The sequence below is a fragment of the Herpailurus yagouaroundi genome, unplaced genomic scaffold (genome assembly GCF_014898765.1).
Source record: "Herpailurus yagouaroundi ecotype Mexico unplaced genomic scaffold, PumYag 139, whole genome shotgun sequence".
NCBI classification, from domain to species: Eukaryota; Metazoa; Chordata; class Mammalia; order Carnivora; family Felidae; genus Herpailurus; species Herpailurus yagouaroundi.
In genome coordinates this window covers 79,643,272-79,666,744 of record NW_024412394.1, presented here as the reverse complement: position 1 = coordinate 79,666,744, position 23,473 = coordinate 79,643,272, and the positions used below count along the sequence as shown (strand labels likewise).

The 23,473-nt window shown below is 38.9% G+C and overlaps 1 protein-coding gene across 2 annotated transcripts in view; it reads right to left on the bottom strand.

Moving 5' to 3' along the window:
* Nucleotides 1-23,273, bottom strand: part of CLVS2 (clavesin 2) — a 70,490-nt gene extending 47,217 nt beyond the window's left edge. Inside the window, exons 1-3 of one of the 2 annotated variants that reach the window (XM_040474535.1) lie at nucleotides 22,866-23,273; nucleotides 21,510-22,433; nucleotides 10,343-10,517 (exon numbers count right to left, since the gene is read on the bottom strand). In XM_040474535.1, the coding sequence (XP_040330469.1) occupies nucleotides 10,343-10,517; nucleotides 21,510-21,898 (564 nt within the window). In that variant the 5' untranslated portion in view covers nucleotides 21,899-22,433; nucleotides 22,866-23,273. The remainder of the gene's footprint in view (nucleotides 1-10,342; nucleotides 10,518-21,509; nucleotides 22,434-22,865) is intronic. The other variant, XM_040474534.1, reaches the window with a different exon arrangement.
* Between the last annotated feature and the right edge of the window lie 200 nt (nucleotides 23,274-23,473).

Sequence of the window (23,473 nt, the reverse complement as noted above, 5' to 3'; positions counted from 1 at the left end):
CCCAAATGTCCCTCGATGGATGAATGGATAAAGAAGATGTGGTATATATATACAATGGAGTATTACTCGGCAATCAAAAAAATGAAATCTTGCCATTTGCAATTATGTGGATGGAACTGGAGGGTATTATGATAAGTGAAATTAGTCAGAGAAAGACAAAAATCATATGACTTCACTCATATGAGATGAACATAAGAGAAGGGAAATAAAAATAAAACAAAAACAGGGAGGGGGACAAAACAGAAGAGACTCATAAATATGGAGAACAAACTGAGGGTTACTGGAGGGGTTACGGGAGTGGGGGATGGGCTAAATGGGTAAGGGGCACTAAGGAATCTACTCCTGAAATCATTGTTGCACTATATGCTAACTAATTTGGATGTAAATTTTAAAAAAAGAAAAAAGAAAAAAAAAGAAAAGAAAATATAGCAAGAGTGCTACCCATGGAAGAGACAGAAGAATCACGTACCTCTATGATTTGGGCAATATGGTACCAGAATTTTAAAATTTACAAAAACAAAAATGACACCTCAATTTGATATTCCAAAAAATTTTGATTTAGATGTCCATGAAGTTATATTTATGAAGGTAAAATGGCTAAACATTTGAAAAATAAGCATGTAAATTTTATCAACATCTGTAGGAGAATCTGATGACACTAGGGTCCTAATATTTTCCCAGAATTATTTAGTAATGACTGACAAATAAAAAATTCATATATTTAAGGTACACAGCAGATTATGTTACATACACACATTGTAAAATCATTGCCACAATCAAGCTAATTAACATATGTTTCACCTAACATAATTACCGTGTGTGTGTGTGTGTGTGTGTGTGTGTGTGTGTGTGTGTTAAAAACACTTAATGTCTACTCTCTTAGCAAATTTCAAGTATACAGTATACCACTACTAACTATAGTCACCATGCTGTACATTAGGTTTCCAGACTTATTCATCTTATGACTGAGACTCTGTATTCTTTGGCCAGCATCTCCCCATTTCCCTCATCTCTCCACCCCTGATAACCACCATTCTATTCCTGTTACTATGAATTTGACTTTTTTTAGATTCCACGTATAAGTGAGATCATGTACTCATTTGTCTTTCTGTGCATGGTTTATTTCACTTAGCATAACGTCTTCCAGGTTCATGCATACTGTTGCAAATGGCAGAATTTCCTTCTTTTTTAAGGTTGAAGAGTATTCAAAACTAATTTTTTGAAAGGATAAGTGAATGTTCATTTTGCAGTTTAGAAGTGAAGAGAGTAAAAAAATAAAGTGCCATTGGGGAAGAGGGATATATCAAGATGCATTTGCATTGATACTAAAAAGAATAAAAGAGAACTTGCACTTACTCATCTTTTTTGTTCTCTAGTTAAGGACATGTCTAAACATAGCAAATAAAATGAAATGCAGAACAGCTCATATGGTTCGTTCAGTTTTTCATTACAGATAATTACTTTCTATCCATTTATCATTATCTCACTGACTCAGACCAAAAGATTGCTATTTGCTTCTTTCCATTTTGTCACTGCAATTATTTGGCTATTTGAAGCAAAATGATAAGTAGTCTCTTCCTCAGTAGTTGAAAGTGTACACGTAGTAAATTTTATTGATAATACTCTCTACTTTAAGTCAGTAAATACGTGTTGAATAACTCAAGAGCACCAATCTCTTCATTTTTGTGAAAGTTGACACCTACTTCCTACAACTAGACATTTTAAACAGATTTAGCTGCTAATCAAAAAATAAACAGCAATTTTGAGGCACCTGGGTGGCTCAGTCGGTAAGCGTCTGACTTCGGCTCAGGTCATGATCTCATGGTTTGTGAGTTCAAGCCCCGCTTCCGGCTCAGTGCTGACAGCTCGGAGCCTGGAGCCTGCTTCAGATTCTGTGTCTCCCTCTCTCTCTGCCCCTCCCCCGCTTGTGCTCTGTCTCTCTCTGCCTCTCAAAATTGAATAAATGTGAAAAAAAAAATTTAAATAAAAAATAAACAGCAATTTTAACACAAGAAAAGATAATGATATATACATTTATATATACATGTATGTGCTGTGTGTGTGTATATATGCATAGAATTAACCTAGCCCATTATCAAAGATTATATAATCCTTAGCTTGCTTGCTGAACTAAATATTATATATAGCTTTTACATGCCTATTGTCAGCTTTTAAAAAGACTTCCAACGTCCTACTTCTGGCGACTAAACCTCTCAGCCAAACCACCACATTATCACACCATGAAATAAAGCAACTTCAAGGGTTTCACTCATTTGTTTTAGGTTAAGTAACAACTGAAAGGAAGCACACTTAGCTCAGACAGCTATGCATGTGATGAAGAAAATGTCACTTTTTTTTACACACTGCCCTTGTCACTGTTTCTCAATATGGTTCTGCCTGTGCATACACAATGTGGAAATAAACTCTCCCACCTTCAGGCTGTCTGAATGAAAGCAGTTCATGAATCTGTGTTCATTTTTAAAAAGACAGGCATTTTTTCAGCCCTCTCCTATCAATGCACCATAATGCTGCCTTAAGTTTACAAAGTAGCTTGAATGCAAGAGGTTTCTGCTGCTGTCCAAAGCACTATAAGCTTGCAAACTATTGGCAGGTTAACAATCATTGCAAAGAACACTGTTGCAAAGCACAGAGCCCTTTTGTTTTATTAGGAATTCCTAATTAACTCAATATCTCACTGAGTTCTTTTTGGATATTCTCTCTTAACCATTCTACACACACACACACACACACACACACATACACACACACACAAACACGTGCAATTTGGAAGCTGCCAGAAATGTAGGTAGGATTTGGAGGACTGCACAAACTAATGCTGGACTGAAGTTAATGGGGCTCGTCACCCGCTAGCCTTGGACAGTGATGTTCCAAGTCATTAGCATGTCTTCTGTTTTTGGCAAGCTCCCCCTGGTAGGACTGGGCTTCCAAACAGTCAGAGCCAGAATTTGTAGAAGCAGCACTTTCTGCCTTCCACATGAATGACTAGAGCTCTCAAAGCTAGCAGATTAGTGACCGCTTCTAACACTAGACCCTTTAGACAGAAGAAAGGGCTGCCATTAGGTACTGTGAATTGATTACATATTCTTTATTCTTTCACAAGTCCTACTTATTAAGGGCTCTTAAAATATCTGGCACTGATTTAGGCATTTTGCGATGGCCCTTACATCTGAGTCTGAAGTAGAAACTCAAAGAGCTATTCAGTTCCTTGTTACAGCCAACCCCCCTGACAGCAAGCTGCGCCTTGACTACATTATGTACTTTTCAGCAGATGGAGTTTGGGGATTCCTGTGAAATTGTGAAACAAAAGCACTGAGACACAGGAGAACAGAGCTGGGAGGGAATAACAGATAGATATATCCAAAGAACAACAAACAACACAGGTAGGGTTAGGATAAGTTAAAAAAAAATGACAAGAGATTCTGGATTCGTAAGAGTTTGACTTTTTCATTACTAAAGAGTTTTAAGAATGCTAGTATTTTAGAAAAATAGAGCAACAATGACAAAAAAATATTAAAAAGAACATTGCTTCACTGTAAATTCAAGCAGTCTAAGCTGTGCCAGGTATCTCCAAACATTTCATGTTTTAATTGGCTTCCCAGGGCTACAAGTCACATCCACTTAATCGTGTATTGATTTTCTAAGATGCTTCCTATTACTATGACTACCCCAATCAATGAACTTCTTATAAGTAGCGAGATCATTTTCTTTCTTGCTTCTTTCCAATGGAGTCTGAATAATTTATTTCCACAAAAATATCTGATGTTGCTTCTCATCTATCAAGGAGCTACATTATATTGGTAAAATTGTTTGATGCCTCTCATTTGTTTATTTGTTTATTTATTTATTTAATATTTATTTATTTTTGAAAGAGAGAGCGAGAGAGAGACCGCACACATGCGAGCAAGGATGGGGCAGAGAGAGAGAGGGACAGAGGATCCAAAGCAAGCTCTGTGCTGACAGCAGAGAGCCTTATGAGGGGCTCAGACTCACAAATTGTGAGATAATGACCTGAGTCAAAGTCAGACACTAAACTGACTGAGCCACCCAGGTGCCTCTGATGCCTTTCATTTAAAAAAAAAATTAACAACTCAGGCAACAACAGATGTTGGCAAGGATGTGGAGAAAGAGGAACCCTTTTGCACTGGGAATGCAAACTGGTACAGTCACTCTGGAAAACAGTATGGAGGTTCCTCAAAAAATTAAAAATAGAACTATCCTATGACCCAGCAATTCCACTACTGGGTATTTATCCAAAAGATACAAAAATGCTGACTCGAAGGAGCACATGCTCCCCAATGTTTATAGCAGCACTATCAACAATAGCCAAATTATGGAAAAAGTCCAAATATCCCTAGACTGACAAATGCATAAAGAAGATCTGGTATGGGGGGCGCCTGGGTGGCGCAGTCGGTTGAGCGTCCGACTTCAGCCAGGTCACGATCTCGCGGTCCGTGAGCTCGAGCCCCGCGTCGGGCTCTGGGCTGATGGCTCAGAGCCTGGAGCCTGTTTCCGATTCTGTGTCTCCCTCTCTCTCTCCCTGTCGCCCGTTCATGCTCTGTCTCTCTCTGTCCCAAAAATAAATAAACATTGGAAAAAAAAAATTAAAAAAAAAAAAAGAAGATCTGGTATATATACACAATGGAATATTACTTGGTGATCAAAAAGAATTAAATCTTGACATTGGCAACAATGTGGATGGAACTGGAGGGTATTATGCAAAGTGAAATAAGTCAATCAGAGAAATACAAATACCGTATGATTTCACTCATATGTGGAACTTAAGAAACAAAACAGATGAACGTAGGGGAAGGGAAGCTAAAATAAGATAAAAACAGAGAGGGAAACAAACCATGAGAGACTCTTAAATACAGAGAACAAACTGAGGAGGGTTGCTGGCAGAGTCTTGGGTGGGGGATGGGCTAAATGAGTGATGGACATTAAGGAGGGTACTTGCTGGGATGAGCACCAGGTGTTACATGTAAGTGATGAATCACTAAATTCTACTCCTGAAATCATTATTACACTATATGTTAACTAACTTGGATTTAAATAAAATTTTTAAATTTTTAAAAAATTTAAAAAATATTTACAGATTCTGCACAGAGAAAGCATACAGAATTATCTTGGACCAAGATCATGAGTGGCTTATCAATCTGTGGTTGTGTTGGTAAAAGTTCTTTTTGGCTATGAGAAAAGTTCCTTTCACTTGGGCCTTCATCACAGGGACTGAGAGGCTGACAATCACTCAAAGTGGATGCTCACTGGGAAGAAGAAAGTGGTTCTGCCACTAGGAGTCAAAGAAAGTGCAAGGCCACGGGCCAGCCATTTGTGACTTCGTTAGTTAGAATTGTGCTCTCTACCCCAAGAAACAAATTGTATATTGTGAGGATTTTGGCATGGGGGAGGGAAGTCACTCTAATCTGAGCCTACCCACTTTTTCTGAAGCACAGCCCTAGAAACAATAAAACAAGATTCAGGAAACACATTGGTCTTTGGAGTCAGACAACCTGGACTCAACCCTTCATGTCAGGTGAGAAAAATTGGTTAAGTCTCTTAAACGTCTTGAAGTTTCATTTCCTGTCCTATAAAATGAGATCAACGTAGTTACCACCCGGTAGTATGGAGGCTCTCTAAAATTTTTTTTAATGTTTATTTTATTTTTGAGAAAGACAGACAGGGCACAAGAAGGGGGGGGGGGTGGAGAGGGAGACACAGAATCTGAAGCAGACTCCAGGCTCTAAGCCGTCAGTGCAGAGCCTGACATGGGGCTCGAACTCACCAACCATGAGATCATGACCTGAGCTGAAATTGGTGCTCAACTGACTGAGCCACCCAGGTGCCCCAGTATGGAGGTTCTCAGAGTACTCTAACTTCTCTATCCTTCTATCAAAGTCCATTCTTCTACTTGAGACATCTTTCCAAAGCAGAAGAGTGACCAGGTCACTTTCCTGTCCCAAAACTCCCCAAGTCTGGAGAAACACAGGCCAAACCACATAGGGTGCCATCCGCCACCCCACTGAAACAGTTCTTAGCCAGTCTTTCTTTGCTCACCTCTGATCATTTGCCTCAATTAACTTCTTGGTCTAGTTTCCTCAAAACAGATTTATCACGTACTTTTGACCCCTTACAGCTGTGTGTTTGTTCAAAACACCTCCCCAAAGTTTTCCTGTCTGACAGGTTCTTCCTGTCCTCATCCACTTAGTAAACTCTTGTTCATCCATCCAGGCCAAGGATATCCACATATTTGCTATCTTTCCCACTGTGCCTGGAGTTTCTCCCCCAAAAAATAAAGATTAATTTTCACCAGGTGAAACAATTTCGTTTTTCATTTGGTTTCCAGCATGAACAAATATTTTATTTGGCGTCTAATGTGAAAATATCTAGATGTTACTTAACCACACAGTGAAGTGATAAAAAAAAAAATGCAACCTGCGTATTGAAAACCTGAACACTAAAAGCAAAATGTGATGTTATTCAGATTCCCAAAGTCAATCAACTTTGTCTTCACAGTCTAAGTAGTCACTGAATTGTAAGAAAAACAGCACACTTGCAGAAAAATATGCCGCCTGACAAATGAGCTTATCCACATCAATTACTTTGAGCATTGCTATCACCTCCTAAGCAAAAGATGTATCATTTCTAATTTAATACTCTAAAATTGGTATAAGTGAATGGACTGAGATTCAAACAAGGTACGTCATTTGCCCAAGTATTTAATATGTAGCATTGTTGTCATCCAAACCCGGGTCTATCTGCCTCTAAAGACCATTCTGTTTCCACCCCTCTGCATTATCTTTCTATTGACCTTGCACTTTGATCATAGGTGGATCTTAAAAGCAATGGTCTATGTGTCTTTTTCCCAGGTGTCAGGTGCTATCTCTAGCCAGATCACTCAAAATCCTCCTTTGCTTGAGAAAAGGGGGGGTTGGTGTGTGAATTTAGAAAGGTTATACAATCACTTGAAAAGGAAAAGAGACGGGGCCTCTTCAAAACACAATTACATCATCCTATTAATAACACACATAATTAAAGTAAGTTTTCTTCCTGGCACTAGACCCATTGGTACCCTTTCTTATTTTTGGTTCAAGTACCTTGAATATTTGTTGTGTTCGCCTAAATAAAAGTAATATATTATAGCAAGATTATAGCATGGTATAAATTCTCACTGAGTTGTTACAAAATATCCTATCTCTTCATTTCCCTGACTAGGTTCATTGGAAGGGGTTTACTATTGTGGTAGTGGTGGTGGTCTTGATGAGGGTAGTAGTTGTGTTTAGCAACCTGACATTGTGTATATATCTTACTTCAAACTTTTTTTTGGACTTACATTAATCTCAAAAAAAAAACAGTTTAAATTGATGCTTAGAGTGAAACATGTATTAATACGCAATAATATGTCATACATAATATATGCAAAGTAAAACAGAGTCATGATTACGAAAGCCATAAAAAAATGTTACTTCAGTAGAAGACTATGAAATGCCCCCATGCCCCAATGAATGGAACGTTTTTAGCACATCTTATATTCTTATTCAGAATTGCTATTGTTTTTAGATCTAGATATAGAAGTAGTCATAGATACAGAGACAGAGATACAGAGCATTTAAAAATCAATCTGAACTTGAGAAACATCTAGTTTAAAGATTAGTAACAAGTCAAAATTTTTCCCAGAAAGAGTTCCTTTAGGTGGCTTCCCAGTTGGCAATTAGAGGAAATCAACTCTCTTACTCAGTCTGGATCCTGGGAGAAAGGTAAGGGGACTGAAACATTTATGGGAACTAGAAACAAAGCGGGCAGCCAGCACAAGGGATCCTTCCCTCTCCAACACAAACACAAAGATTTAAATTGACGGTAGCTCCTGTTGTGCTGACACTTAGCACTTAAAGAAATTCTGATAGTAGCCATGCTTATAGGGAAGTTCCCAAACATGTCCAAGTTGTCAGTTTTCTCTCCTGGAATGGTTTACAATGTTACTCTTATATGACTCCAAAAACCATGTAAGTTGGTAAATAGCAAGATACTGAATCTATCCTGAGATGCTTTTTTTATTTTCAATTTCTTGCAAATAATATGAGTTCTCCAGTCCTTCATGTAGCTGAAGGCCTGCCTATCCCTAGTGCAGAAAGAAGACGACGGCAGGTAGGGGCACCTGGGTGGCTCAGTCAGTTGAGTGTCAAACTTCGGCTCAGGTCATGATCTCACAGTTTGTGAGTTTAAGCCCCACATCGGGCTCGCTGTTGTCAGCACAGAGCCTACTTCAAATCCTCTGTCTTCCTCTCTCTCTTTCCCTCCCTTGCTTGTGCTCTCTCAAAAATAAATAAAACATTTTTAAAAAGCTAAAAAAAAAGATGGCAGGTTAAAAAAATTATAAAAGGCTAGATTACCATTATGTGTTAAGTAGCATGGTTGTAGAAGCCAATTTTCTTTACGAAGTGACACTTTATTTATTTTTTTCAAATGTTTATTTTTGAGGGAGAGCAAGTGGAAGAGAGAGAGAGAGAGAGAGAGAAAGAGAGAGAGAATCTCAAGCAGGCTCCTCAATTCAGTGCAGAGCCCAACGTGGGACTTGAACTCACCAACCGTGAGATCATGACCTGAGCTGAAATCAAGAGTTGGATGCTTATCGGACTGGGTCACCCAAGCACCCCACAAAGCGAAGGACACTTTACACACTGCTGACAACAGGGTAGAATCAGGAGTGATTTTACATGATATACACATTTCCAAACATGCTTATCCTATGTCCTCTCCCAACACCTATTATCTATCTCTATGGAGTTTTAAAAAAGGTGTTGTTGAAGAAAAGGCAGCAGCAAGTCTGACTCACCAAGAGCAAGTCAGGAAACCTGCATCAGGAAAAACCTATATAGAGAAAAAGGATCAGTGTGTCTCATTCACTTCAGAGGCAACATCCAAACTGTGAATTCAATTTGGTGATGATGTCCTGCTGCCCGGAGAAGAGGACCCTTTTTATTGAGTCATCAACCATCAGTTTAGGTGCCTACAGACACAGTCAGAAATTCCTATGGAGCAGAGGTCTGCATGATTTTGGCTATTCAACATAAAAAAATAAAGTCTGACCTTCCAGCCTAATGAATGACAAAGATATAATTAGTTATTTTAAAACGAGTGGTATTTTCAGTGGTAAAAGTTACAAAAATTGACTGTTGACTTGCAAACCTCTAAAATGCATGTTGAATACACGGAAAGTAAACAGTAAATAATATCACTGAAGAGTAACTTCTCAAATCTTTTTTAGGAATTTAAAATTTATCCCATAAATATTGTATACAAAGTACCATAAAGCGAACTACAGAGAGCAGAAGGACATCCTAAAAGTTAAAAAGAAATTATCAGTAGTAGGTTTATGACATGTCGCTAATTAATAATTGATTTTCCATTTTATAATTCCTAACCAGGTAAGTGTCATTCCCTGGAAGAAGCACCATTCCTATATAAATTCTATGTGATAGGCTGTCCACCAAAAACAGCAACAACAACAACAGCAGTAGCAGCAGCAGCAAGAAGAAAATCTCCAATTAAGTCTAGAGAAGTAATTCAAAACAGTTATTCCAAATCTTAGATATCAAAATACATACTGACCGATTGCCTTTCTAACAGCTTTTTGGGCAACACGAAGGTATTAATAATCATATCCTCAATTCATCAGGTTAAATTGAGTAGTAAAGCAAATAGTTACCTAATTAATTAATACACACAGAAAAAGAAAGAGAAACAAAACAAGAAAGCTAAATAGCTAATAATTAAAATCGAAAACGTGCTCTTTGTTCTGCTTCTCAAGATAAAAATCTCCAATTGGCACCCACATTTATGTTTAGATGTAGTAAGATTTGCACTCAGTATTACAAACTCCCATCTACAAAAAGGCCACATCTTTCAACTTTCCTTCTATAATCCTTTGTCCAGTTATGGTTTTAGTGCTTGTGCTTAAAAACTATTTTTTAAAAAATGTTTTTATTATTCTTTTTTTAAATTTTTTTATTTTTAATTTTTTTTTAAGTTTATTCATTTTTGAGAGAGACAGAGACAGAGTGTGAGCAGGGGAGGGGTGGAGAGAGATGGAGACACAGAATCCAAAGGAGACTCCACGCTCTGAGCTGTCAGCACAGAGCCCGACGCAGGGCTCAAACTCACTAACTGCGAGATCATGACTGAGCTGAAGTTGGACGCTCAACCAACTGAGCCACCCAGGCTCCCCCTTTTATTATTCTGTAAGTAAGACATTTCGTCATTCTAACACATCAGATGAGAGAAATCAAACGTGAAAGACTGAGAAACTGGGTAATTTATAAATCTTTACCTGAAGGCCTTCAATAGCCAGTCGCAGCATGCTTGGTGTAAGTTTGGAGGCTTGCTTGAAGGTAAAGTTACTCCAGTCTATGATCAAAACAAATCCATTCACTTGAAGCTCAGGATCTTCAATCATAGCTTCTAAAGAAAGTAAGATGGCACGCAAAATATCCACCAGTGTGTACCTATCAGCAATAGAAATGTACTGCATTAAATTTGACAACCACTTTCACCAAAACTATAGATAGTGTTTACCACGCTGTAAATTTCCTTTAAGATACCTCAGGAGTCTTAAGATTATTTTATTTAAAAATCTTCTCCTAAGAGGACATTTATTTACTGCACTCAGGGGACATATTAGAATTTAACATGTATTCTACCAAACCAAACTAAAATGCTTTTGAAAACATACACTGTTGCATATTTTACAACCATTTCTTTACTTCCAGGCCTTCCTATGATTTTCTAAAATCTCATTTCGACTATCCTGAAAACTAGGCATGGTAGTTTTTTAAGCAGCTCAGGAACACTCTCAGTAATTCTAACACTTGTACCTTCATATTTCCAAAATTTAAAAAAAATGAGATTTGAAGAAATTTCATCAATAAACAAGAACACTAGGGTTAAATAACACTAGGGTCTAAACCTGTCAACAGATTTTAATTACTTGTACTGAGTTTATGTCATAAAGCTGCAAGAAAAGAAAGGTGATTGAGTCTTGATCTTTTTCAGCCTTGCACTTAGCACAGTGCCTGGCACATTGGAAGAACCCAATGAATGCTCTTTATGTTGCTGTAAAATGGGAGTAGACTAGAGCACAAGAACACTAATTGTGGAGTAAGACACAGCCTCAGTGAAGGCAGCAGAAAGAAGAGCAAAAAAAGGCAAATTTGAGAAGTATTTTAGAGATGAACTTGTTAAAATTTGATACTTGATTAGATGCCGAGACTAAGATTAAAGGAAGAGTAAAAGATGACACACACAAAGATTTTCTAGCCTCAGAGCCTGAGTAAATGGTAAAATCTTTAATCAAAATCAATAATGCAAGAAGAGGATACCTTTGGGGATAGTTGGAAATGTAGAGTTTAGAATAAAACCCATTGTATGAGAAATATGTGGTACACTCAGAAAGATATATCAAGTAAATATCTGAAAAAGTAGATCCTAAACTCAGGAGAAAGCTCAAGGGTGAAAATTCCAGAGTCAAAAACATACAGATCTTAAGTTCAAGTAAGTGAAAGGGTAATGTAATCAGAGCTGAGAAGAAAATGAGATAATTATTCAAGAAGGCAATCCCAGCATTTCAAGAGGAATCACTGAATTTATGAAAATGTTAACAATTTCAATTTTTGAGCAGCCTGCATTTTAAGTTTTCTCCCCTCATATATTCAGGTGGACATGTCTAGGAAAAGCTAGAGAAATAAATCTTGACCTCAGGAAACAAGTGAGATGAAGAGGATTGCTGGATTAGGTGAGTGGAAGTAATGGGCTCACCAGGAAGACAGTATGAGACGGTGAGTACATATGAGGGAGTAGTTCTATCTTTACTTCTAAAAACATTTGGAGGCAAATGGAGAAAGCATAGTAATTCAGAAGGAACTTCAGGTGATTTTTCACTTGCTTTGGGTATCATCTCCTCATCTGTAAAATCAGTAGTTTGGAATAGAATCCCTTTGAGATCCCAACATTAATCAAGCATGGTGTCAGAAGACTTCAAGATGGAATTCCTTCCCTGTCCCTCATTAGCTGCGTGGTCCAGGACATGTCATTGATCTGTAATTCTGAGCCTCAGTTCCCTAATATGAAAAATGGAAGTACCTATTATTATCTTACTATATCTCACTGGTGATGTTGGGGTGGGGGAAGGGGGGAGGAGAGGAAAGTCAAAGACATGATGCAGGTGAAAGCACTTCCATAGTGCTAGGAGTACAGAAAGTGCTCAGTAAATGTTGGTTGGAATACATACAGAGCATGCTTTTTACTGTAATGGTAACCATAGACATAGTGTACTAGGCAGGATATAATCAGAACTGAAGGCTGTTTACACTTAAAAATTATTGATGATCTTTAGACAACTTATTCTTATAAAAGGCGAGGATCAAAAAATTATTTTTAAATCTTTGGAAAGTATACAGGCTTTTTATAGTCCTAAGGATATAACATCTCAAAATACTTCCTGAATACATAAGACAATAAAACTTTATGTAGAGCTCTGTTACCTATTTGTCTTTAAATCTATGAAATATGTATGGCTGAATACCTTTATTTGTCACGCCATGGCTGGCCTATCTCCTTTATAAATATAATCGCCTAACTTAGTGTTATGACAAAAAGTCTATAGACCTACACAGACTGGAAAGATGAAGGAAAAAGGTTATATTTCTGGTTTAGGCTTAGAGCACCATTTAAAATATATGTTCATTTTAATTCCTGAAATTCATCATAATATCATGCTAAAGTATTTTTAATTAGAAAAGCCCAGTTTAGAATCTATCTCCGTTATGATCATCCTTATGTTACCTATAGAAATACCAAATAGCATTAATACCAAAATAGCATTAAGTAACACTTGAATCTGAAATCAGCTTTGGAAGGATGATGTATTATTTGCAGTGAGAATAAACCATAGCACCAGTGAAGGCAGAATTCAAGAGGCATTTTGTTTCAAATAACACACTTTGAGTATGGTTTTCCAAAACTGAGGCCAAGTCAAGAGAAAAATTTACGCATATATTGTTATTCCAAAGAAAATAAAACAAGGCAAATCCTATTATCAGCAATGAAGAAAATCATGTTTGCAAAGTTTTCAAGAGTAAATTTCATCAAGTTTTTAAATTTAATATCTTGCTTCAAAAAGAGAATCAAATGATCTTTATCTAAATCATTATATGTCTAAATCAAAGAAAAGAAACATTAAAACATCTTAGCTAACTGTATTCAAAGGGCAGGTCAAAACCACTCTTGACACGCCAGTCCTCTGTTGTCAAACATGTCGCATTACTACCATTAACAGCTCAGCAGGCTATTCATAAGCGGAATCTTATTACATGAGATCTTGCCAAAGTCTGTAAAATATCTTCCAAAGAAATGAGGGATTTTATATCTTCAGGAATCCTACCTTCATCCTTCTCTTTGAAATTATGTTTAGCTGTTGTACTCTACAAATCTGAGGTCACTGCAATAAATATGTTCATGTGTGAGGTTTACATCCCAACAACAGGAGCTCCACCATTTTTCTTCTTCCCTCGTATGTTGGAAGAAAGCCATAAATAACAAACTAGCACATTAATGCAGCTCTTGACTCTGAATTGTGCTTTCCAAAACAGCATTAAGTAAATCCTGAATCTGAAATCAACTTGGAGAGGATGATGCATAGCATGTAGTAAGAAGAAATAATAACACCAGAAAGGGATTTTACAACTGGGACACCAAGCTATACAGACCATGGCTGTTGAAAGACAGCAGAGCTGCTATAATATGTAAAAACTGTATGGAGAAGACTGACACCTATATCTCCTATTTACTACCTGTACAATCAAGACCAAGGAAGCGTGTTCTCCTGCCTCAGACCACACAAGGATTTGGGGGGCTGACTGGCCTGTGCTCTCCTGGGGCATCCTCTACAACTTACAATCGGTGCAAAGAGCAAACTAAATCACAAACAAGTCATTACCTTCCTACTTCCCAATCTTTTCTTCCAGCCTGACAAGGAAAAACTGGCATCTTGGCATCACACTGAACAGCACAACAGCAAGCAATTTCCCTTTGTCACTAAATCAATCAGCCATTATTAAATTCTTCATTAAGGCTGCTCCTCCCCTCAGTTTTCATTAAGCCATGTTTCTAATGTCTGAAGCACTTCCTATTAGAAAGGTGCTAAGGGGAAAGACAAAGGCGAAGAATTGCCTGTATTAACGCCTCAGGGTATCATCAGTACTAAAGTTGATGAACCTATCTAGGTGTTTTATATTACTCAGTGGCAATAATAACACCTCTATCTGTGTAATCATTTAAGAGTTCCAAGGCAATTTCAAATGCATTATCTTAATCTCAAAACAAGCCCAGAGTCTCTGTGCTGGCTTTGTTCCTATTATTTTGGAGATGAGGACACAGGGTCTCAGGGAATTTGAACAGTTTGCCCACAATCACCACGGGAGTAAAGCGGGAGCCTAGATGAGAAGCCGGGTCCTTCTGACACCTCAGTCCTCTCCACACCCCATGGTGCCTCGTACCTAGAACGCAGTCTAATGAATAGCTGATCTGCTTTTTCAGGTCTCGGCGGTATGTATGTCAGAAGACAGATCAGGAAGTCAATACCAACGTGGCACCATGCCAGGTTCCAGGGCATGTTCCAGCCTGGCCCCAGCAGCAGGCTTTGGTGAAGGAAAGGCAAGAAGACATTCATAAGAGTCTGAATAGAAAGAGAAGTCTACAAACCCTAGAGAAAATATGAACTCTGAAATATTCATCTGTCTGGCTTGTGTCACTGAGTGCAGAAGATTAGCTGTCTGAGCCTTGCTTTAGTTTTACTGCTGTGGGAGTGTAGGTGAGTGAGAACAAGTGAATCACTGAAAATGAAACATCTACAGGAATAATGTCTTTCTTTGGGGGAAAAAAGTTTTAAAAAATGTGCACCTACTGCCACCAAAATAAAATAAAGTAAAACAAAACAAAATAGAATTGTAATGGAAAAAATGCAAATGTCAGAAAGGCAACTCTTCAGGGTAGAATACTCTAAGCAAATGTCTGCTAAGTCTTTGTCTTCAGATTTATTCTAGCAACTTAACTTTCTCATTGTCTATTCTGACGTTCAATCAAGATTTTGTAAATGACAGATGGAATTTTTCCGCTAGGTTTATGTTTGTCCTTAGACTTACGTTGATAGCTGTCTACACACACAAAAAAAGTTTGACCAATTCACCTACTAGTTGTATGATCATGGGTGAAATATCTCACTGCCCAGTGCCTCAGTTTCCTAATCTGCAAAATGTGGATGTTAATAACACTGGCCTTGTAGGATTGTGATAAAGATTTACTATGTTAATGTTTGCAAAGGACTTAGAAGAGTGCCTGGCACATCACACATGCTATAAAAGTGTTTTAAATCAATGAATAAATAAAGTAATTAATTAAAGCATTAAAATGAGACAATAAAAGGTTGAATTCAGTTAACAGAGAAGGCGATGTTCTCTCGGCACAACACTGTGTAGTCCACAGCTGCCCCTTTGCCCTGAACTTCGAGCGCAGGCAAATGGTACTCTCATTAAGCACTTACAATTTTTCTAGTAGCTATTTAATGTTTCATGTTTTTTCCTCCCAGAGGTCATCTATCTCTTGATGGTACAAAGAATATGTCATATGTCTTTATTTGCCCTGTCACCTACTAAATTTCCTTTATATAACAAATGCTCAACTCAGGTGTATTTCAGCATTTATTTATTTATTTAAGAGACAGAGGGAGAGGCAGAGCATGAGCAAGGGAGTGGCAGAGAGAGAGGGTGACAGGGGATCTAAAGCTTGACACAGGGCTCAAACTCACGAACAGTGAGATCAGGACCTGAGTCAAAGTCAGACGCTCAACCACCTGAGGCACTTTTTGTTTTTAATGATTTGAATGGAGTACTGTTTGTTCAGTTATTTGATGTTATAAGGACCTGACGTACAGGGACATCCTTTCCCTCATGTCAGTAGTACTGTTTATTATGTTAGTAAAATATATGTACTTGCCCTCAGTCATGTAAAAGAGCTCAACCTTTCTAAGAATGGAAGAAATGTGTTCATTGACTAAGGATAACAGTAATTTACCAACTATTGGCTTATGTTTTAAAATATCTTTAAACATTTCTTTAGAGGTATCCTGTCAGTGCAGTGTAGTAAACCTCAAATCCTTTGCTTCTCTTCAACTTTGTTTAAAGTTGTATATCTAAAATATGAAAATAGCCCAGTTCAAGTCAGACCCAATCAACATCCTACTTTAAGGTTGGCACTCTTGGTCTTTGCTGTTATTTCAAGATTATTTCACTAATTACTGTATAATTGCCCCAGTTTCTAGAGACCGTCCTATTTTTTTCCAGAGATTCGTTCCAATATTCCACTAACATTTCGCAGGACAATTTTTTTTTCTTTCCCATTTTCCATGGTATGAACCAAGGGCATAGTCTGGAATAAGATGCAGTTTCCAGAATCTTTGTTAAAAGAGCCTCCTTATAAGGAAGCAATACAGAGAGGTTCTGCTGGAACAGAAGTGCCATGGAATCCACACGTGCTTTTCCAGTTTTGACTGAATCTCAAAACCCACCCATAACATAGCACAATGATGTCTCCAGGGTTTGAAAGGTAAGGATTGCTGACCTTGACACGATATATAACACCTTAAAACAAAACGTTGAAACATAAATAAATATAAACTTTAATAAACTGAGTCTTCAAAAATCAGGCCTCAAAATGAAGCCTATTTTCTTTTGTTTTGTTTTTTTTTTGTTTTGTTTTCAAGATCACTGAGTGTGAGTGTTTCTCCCTAATTATCTAGTTAATTGTGCTTGACTGTTCCTAGCAATTTTTACTTCATTTTGTTTTATTTCATAGCACACTTCCAGAGAAGAATAAAACTTCATGGTGGGATTAAAACAAATCTGTATAATCTATGTCTATCTTAAAATTTTCATCTATTATCAACCTAACCTTCTTTCAGTTTGGAGACTGACCACATTATTTTAATAAATGTGAGCAGAATCATAATTCAATCTGAACTTGCAAACATTATCATTGTCTTTTTTGTGAAAAAGCCACACAATAGGAACAAACAAACTACAATGATATGTTTTTTAGGCAAATTCCAGGATAAGTTAGAGAATCATAGCATGATGTTTGACCTGCTAGTCTTCTATCCCTTCCAGAGCTTCAATACTGTAAGTGATAATCAATGTTTATCATGACAAGCCAAACATAATGCAAGACGGTCAGTGCTTCTGAATTGCCACTATATTAGGAGTCGTTTATTTTAGCTGTATGTAATTGTTTTCTAAAGGTTATTAACCAGCTTCCAGATAAATGCTTGTTTGCTGTACAAAAGTGTAGAGGACTACTCTGAATTCTAATGAGGTAAAATGCTACTTGCATGCTGACAGCCTACGGGCCAACTATCAGAATGGGTGTCATCAGGACGTTTCAGGTGACATAATTTCCTCACGAGTGTTTGCAAGAACTACGGTCCAGTGAATTTCAACTTCTCAGATACCTGCTCTCATGCTCTAGGGTCTAAACTGTGATCTACTTTCATTCCAAACGTCCTTTTCTTAAAGTAGTATGATCCCTTCTAGCTTCAGTGTTACATTATCCTCACGTTCTGTTGTTGCAATCAAATGGACAGTTTGAAGGTATCTGTAGAGTCCTAATCAGGGCACTATCATCCAGGAAAGAAATACAGCACATGATATGTGGAAGATTATTGCATCCTAGTGATGTGGTGTAACGATTCAATTGTTTGTAATTTTGTGGAATTTGCTTTTGTTTTCAGAAATTATGTTAGACAAACTGAAAGAAATGAGATGAAATTGTATGAATCTTTACCAAGGTAGAGCCTACTCAATAAATGTAATAAGTAATCTGAGCCTGTTCTATCCTTTTGAGAAAAACCACAAATCACATTGAAAGTCATTTTGACATTTCAGTATTTTAATTATTTTTTAGATATATTAGAATGTGATAATGCTGTGAATATTATTATTTTACCTTAGTCTTCCTGAAGATTCCATGTCTCTTATAAAAGCTTTGGAAATGGTCCAATTCTTTGCAATAACCTGAAACTGACCTGCACTACATTGCAGTGGAAAGAGCCACTATTTTATTTATAGTCACCAGCTCACACACATTTACTTTTGCTAGTCTCCCGAGGAGCACAGAAAACTGTCCTACAAATTTAACATAGGAGAAAGTATATATAAGAGAACTTCCTACTTAGAATTATTTCTTTTTAATGCGTAACTCACTTCAACTCAATATAGATTTGCATTAACTCTAGGTCACGTGCTATTGTAAATATAATAACATAAGACTTCATCTTTTTTGTTATACAGATCGGTTATTTCAGAGATCTTTACAAAATTTTTCAAAATTCATTAAAAAAAAAAATCTTGCTTTTCCCTTGGGAGGTTGGAAATAACCTTATTTCCAAATAAAGGAGACACTTTCTTCTACCTTGTTTCTGGAATTTCCCTGTGTAACCTTGGACATTCCCACCTATTGTTTCTTTAAAACAATGCTATTTTATTTTCTTTAAAACAATGTTACTTTTCAAAAAAGTTGTTGAAAGCCAGGCAATTCACTGAACAGCACAAGGAAGGTGGTCCAAATCATGATCAGATGCACAGTCGTCTCAAGAGACCCAGGTTGTTTGGTCTGGAAGGATGAGAGCAGGATCTGACTCCCAGAACAGGGAAGGCATGGGAACGAAGAGAATTTGGCAGGTAGCATGTTTACCTAACAGAACAGCAGTAAGGTAAACATCGAGGGAAGGTGACACAGACTTCTGTAGAAGTCCAGTCAGTTAAAAATTGAGGCTGCGCAGTGTGGGAAGGAAAAGGATTCAGACCAAAGGTCTGTCCTGCAGGCTCCAGGGCAGTTCTTAGACATATCTCAATGATAAAAGTTTACAGAGAATGTTAAGACAAAATAGAACTGATGATCCACTAGTCCTTGTTATTAGATACATGTAGATCTGAGATAGGGGGCAGGTAGGAAGGAGGGAAAGATTTTTTTAAGAATATAGGAGGAATTTTAGACAAACTCAAAATAACTTGTGTGCCTTCTGTTCTTGACATTCTATAACTTCTTGATTATACCTGTTTATTTCCAACCATAGAAACAGAATTTACAAATTTTAGCCTAAGAGTATTTTTTTATAAGAAATAGCTTCTCATTTTTTAATTTCACATGTATGAGATTTTAATGTTTAAATTATAAAAATAATTTTATATACCAATTAATAAATCATCCATTATGGATTCCATTATGGATTTCCAAGGAGATAGATTCTGATTACTAGTAACCTATCCTTTCTATGAAAGAATGAGATAGAGAACTAAAACATATTCTTTAAATCTGGAATATTAACTTCCCATATAGAGGAGAACTCTTTCATCTTAATTAGATTTATGTCAGTGTGAATATTAGTTCACTTATAAAGATAAGTGAATAAAGGTCTGATGTATATGCAAGTTTCACTGAATGCAATCTGCCTCTCTAATATCCTTAACAGAGAGATTTTGAGATATATTTAAATGTAAAATTTCCTCAGCTCCCATCTTACTGTAGCTCACAATAAACAAAATGCCACTCTGATATATGGATTAGGTTCTTTCTTGAAGAAATTTTTCAATTTTGATATACACAATAATTGATTTGCATAACCCTACAATGTCCATCTCAGACAGGAAACAAAAATTTCTTAAAGAGAAATTGTGGCCAAATAGTGGCTTTTCTTGGTCCTTTAAACTTTGCCACCTCATAAAAAGTAGAGTGAGATCTTTATAAATAACCAAAATAAGAAACAGAACTCTATTCCCCCTCAATAGCTAACTCTAAGTTTCTTAGCTTTATGATTCTTCAGGTAGTAATTTGTCTTTATATTTATCTAAAAGAAATCAGAGTAGTTCTCAACTTAGAATTACAGGAATAGGTGACTATATAAAGAGAAAAAAAAAAAAAAACCTGTTGGGGGCATCTGGGTGGTTCAGTTGGTTAAGGGTGGCTCACTCAGTTAAGCATCTGACTTCGCCCAGGTCATGATCTCATGATTTGTGAGTTTGAGCCCTGTATCTGGCTCTCTGCTGTCAGCACAGAGCCCACTTTGGATCCTCTGTCTCCCTCTCACTCTGCCTCTTCCCTGCTCTTTCTCTCTCTCTCTCTGTCTCTCTCAAAAATAAATAAAAATATTTTTTAAAAACTTAAAAAAAGTAAAACCCTGTTTAAAATATTAGCTCACATTCTAAGGTTTCAATAATCCAAGAAGCCTATCTAGAAAGCTGTAAGATCAATAAACTTTTTCAGTAACTGTAAAAGTCTTTTACAATTGTTCCTGAGATGTTTTCAACTAACCAGATGCATCAAAAGTCACCATTCACAGAACTAAAAATACACCAATGTTATAACAACCAGCTTCTTATGATTCATAGTTCTGCTAACATTTTTAAGTCCCATGAAATATATTTAGCTTTGAACTTAATTGAAACTACCTTACACAAGAGTCTTTCATAATTTTTTATATCTTTCAGTCTGAGAAAATAATTTTGACTGAGCAAGTGGAAGAGTCCCTCTCTGCATCTTGCTATTATAACGTAGATAAAATAAAAATATTATTTCCCCTCCATTAAAAAGCAATAGAGCTCAAAAGTCTACCAACTGACATATCTGAACATTTTCCACTCCCTTACAAAAGATGAGAAATCACATCAGACAGGAAACACATTCTTTAGATTAGTGGCAGGTGTAGAACACACACACCAGTCAGCCTTTATTTTCAGTGTCAGCAGGCATGCTCAGCGAGAGGGCACAACTCTTCCTTTTCATTGAAGTGACACACATCGTATTATTCCTTCATCTACACATCACCAAGCAGAAAAGTTCCCAAGCCACAAAACTACTTGATCTTGCTTGAACACCACGCTATTCTTTAAAAATAAAACTTCAGTGCTAAGAAGAGGGATGATGGTGATGGTGATGATGAGGATGATGGTGATGGTGATGACAGTGATGATGATGATGATGAATTTAGTTTAAGAATTTCTTTAGGAACAAGGAGGAAAAGTGGTCTCCACTCTCAGACTCACTTTTCCATAGAACAGTAAACTTATTCAAGAGGTGAAAAATATAGCAGCTGTATTTAGAAGGCGAATGATTCAGATTGCAGCACAATAACACAGTTCTGGAAAACACTTAAAGCTGCAGTAGAAACTAGGTGCTCACGAAGCATGAGTTTCAAAGGTAAAAAGAAAAGCCTTTCTTCCACTGCCCAGGATGTCCGCCAAAACCTCATTTTGTAGTTTCAGTTTCTTTTCCCCTCCCCATGAGCCAAATAAACAAAAACACCAAAGCTGTGAAACTATGACATGACTCAGGGTAAAATCCGGAAAATGGGGGAGTAAAAGAATCCCTAGTACAAGTTTGAATTTAGGATTTACCTGCTCTGATCCCAGTTGGCTGCAAAAAGGACTAGAATCTTCCTGCCATAGTGGTCCAGATTGGCCAGGCCCCCAGGGAAGCCATCTTTCAGTGCCTGCTTGATTCCAGGGTCAGTGGCCTTGAAGCTTTTGAACATGTCCAGGTTCTGCTGCCGGTACTCAAAGTACTGGGCCAGAAGGCGGAAAGCTTCAAAGTGATGAAACTTCCTGGCCCGCAAGAAGCGTAAGATGAAGGCATCATCTGTGCGCAGAAAGCCAATGTCCGGCCTGGTGATGACCATATCCCTCACCTCCTGGATGTCCTGGTGCAATGTGTCTGGGTTCTCGTTCAGCTCCAGGCGAGCTTTCTCCAGGGTCTCAGGAGAGAGACCAGCTTGTAAATGAGTCATCGTCCCGCTTGTTCCTGAACCTTCCCTTCCTCCTGCTGACTGTCCCACAACAGACCTGGCCCTTGCCACCACCACACTCTGGCCTCCAGAACTCCCTGCCGCCTGCTTCCTCTTCTGTACAGGAAATTGTTTGTCTTGGCGTCCAGACCAGTACCCTGTTGCTCCTGCCTCTCGGCAGCTCTTTTGTGGGAGTATGAACTTCTTTTCCCACCGCCTAAAAACAACACCTCACTTTGGTTCCCTCTTCCTTTCCTTTAAAGAGCTGTGGACCTCTGGCGGGCCCAACACTCCTTGTCCTTCCTCAACCCTAACAAAACACCCCTAAGCCCACCCAGCACGGTTGGCACCGATCTTGATGCTGTCCTCTTCTCTTCCAAGATGCAACAAAAACAACCCCCACGCACATCTCAGCCCCAGCTCTGTGATGCTTCTGCGGTCCCTACTGAAGGATGCGCCTGCCAGGGATAACGATGGGAATTCTGATTAATAATAAGGTGGCTCTTCAGCGCTGAGCTCCAGGGCGGGGAGAGAGCGTCTTTGCCAGAAAGAAAAAGAGAGAAGGGGGGGGGAGGAAATTATTTTTCCTTATGCTTATTTAAAGATGTTATTCTTAAAAGGCATTTGTGGGATTTTGTTTAAAATGATTATGATCCAATTAGGCGGAGACTCTGCAGATAGCGCACCTTCCCTCCTCCCTTCCTAGATACACCGTGATCTCAGAAGGCACCAGAAGGGTTTTGGTGGCGTTGGCACCAGCGTGGGCTAACCACCCCCCAGCCCCACCCGCAACTTCTGCCTTCCTCTAACCCTTTATTTCGACGGAATTATCCCGGAGGTGGAGGGGGGAGGTGGAGGGAGGAGGGGGATCTTTCCCAGAACACACATTTCAAATGCGAGGTTGGGGGCGGGGGGCGGGGGGAGAGAAGGTAGAGAAGAGGAGTGGAGGATAAAATTAAAATGTCTCTACCTTTTCTACAAAACCCCAAAGCAAGAGAGAAGAGCGGCGGGCTCCTACCAGCAAACCCGGAGGCGGGGACGCTAAGCAATGCGGCACTCCCTGGCATCCATCAGCCCCGGCTTCGGCGGCGGCGGCGGCGGCGGCGACAGCAGCATCAACTCCTCTCCGCGGGATGGAGCGAGCAGCGAAGAGGGGCGGCAGCTGGGACCCGGGCCGGAGACGCACTGGGGAGCAGCCGCGACCACATCGTCAGCCAGCAGCCCGCTGCCTCTCCCAGCGGGAGGGTGGGGGTGCGGAGCTAGGGCCCCCGGCGTCCCAGGTCCTCGCCCGGCCCGGCCATTCGCGTCTCCGGGAGAGGAGAACGGAGGGAGCGGGGTTCGAACGCCTGGATGGACAAGGCCACGCCGGCTGCCGCCGCCTTTGTGCGCCGGAGCCGCGGGGCGGTGGGCGCGGCGGGGCGGCAGCTGCGGGGCGCGGGCCTCTCCACGGGGGCCCCGGGCGGCGGGAGTCAGGCGCGCCCCTCCGGGCTCTTGCTGCCGCTGCTGCTGCCGCTGCCGCTGCCGCTGCTGCTGCTGCTGCTGCGGCCCCGGCTGCCGCTGCTAAAAGAGGACTCGGCT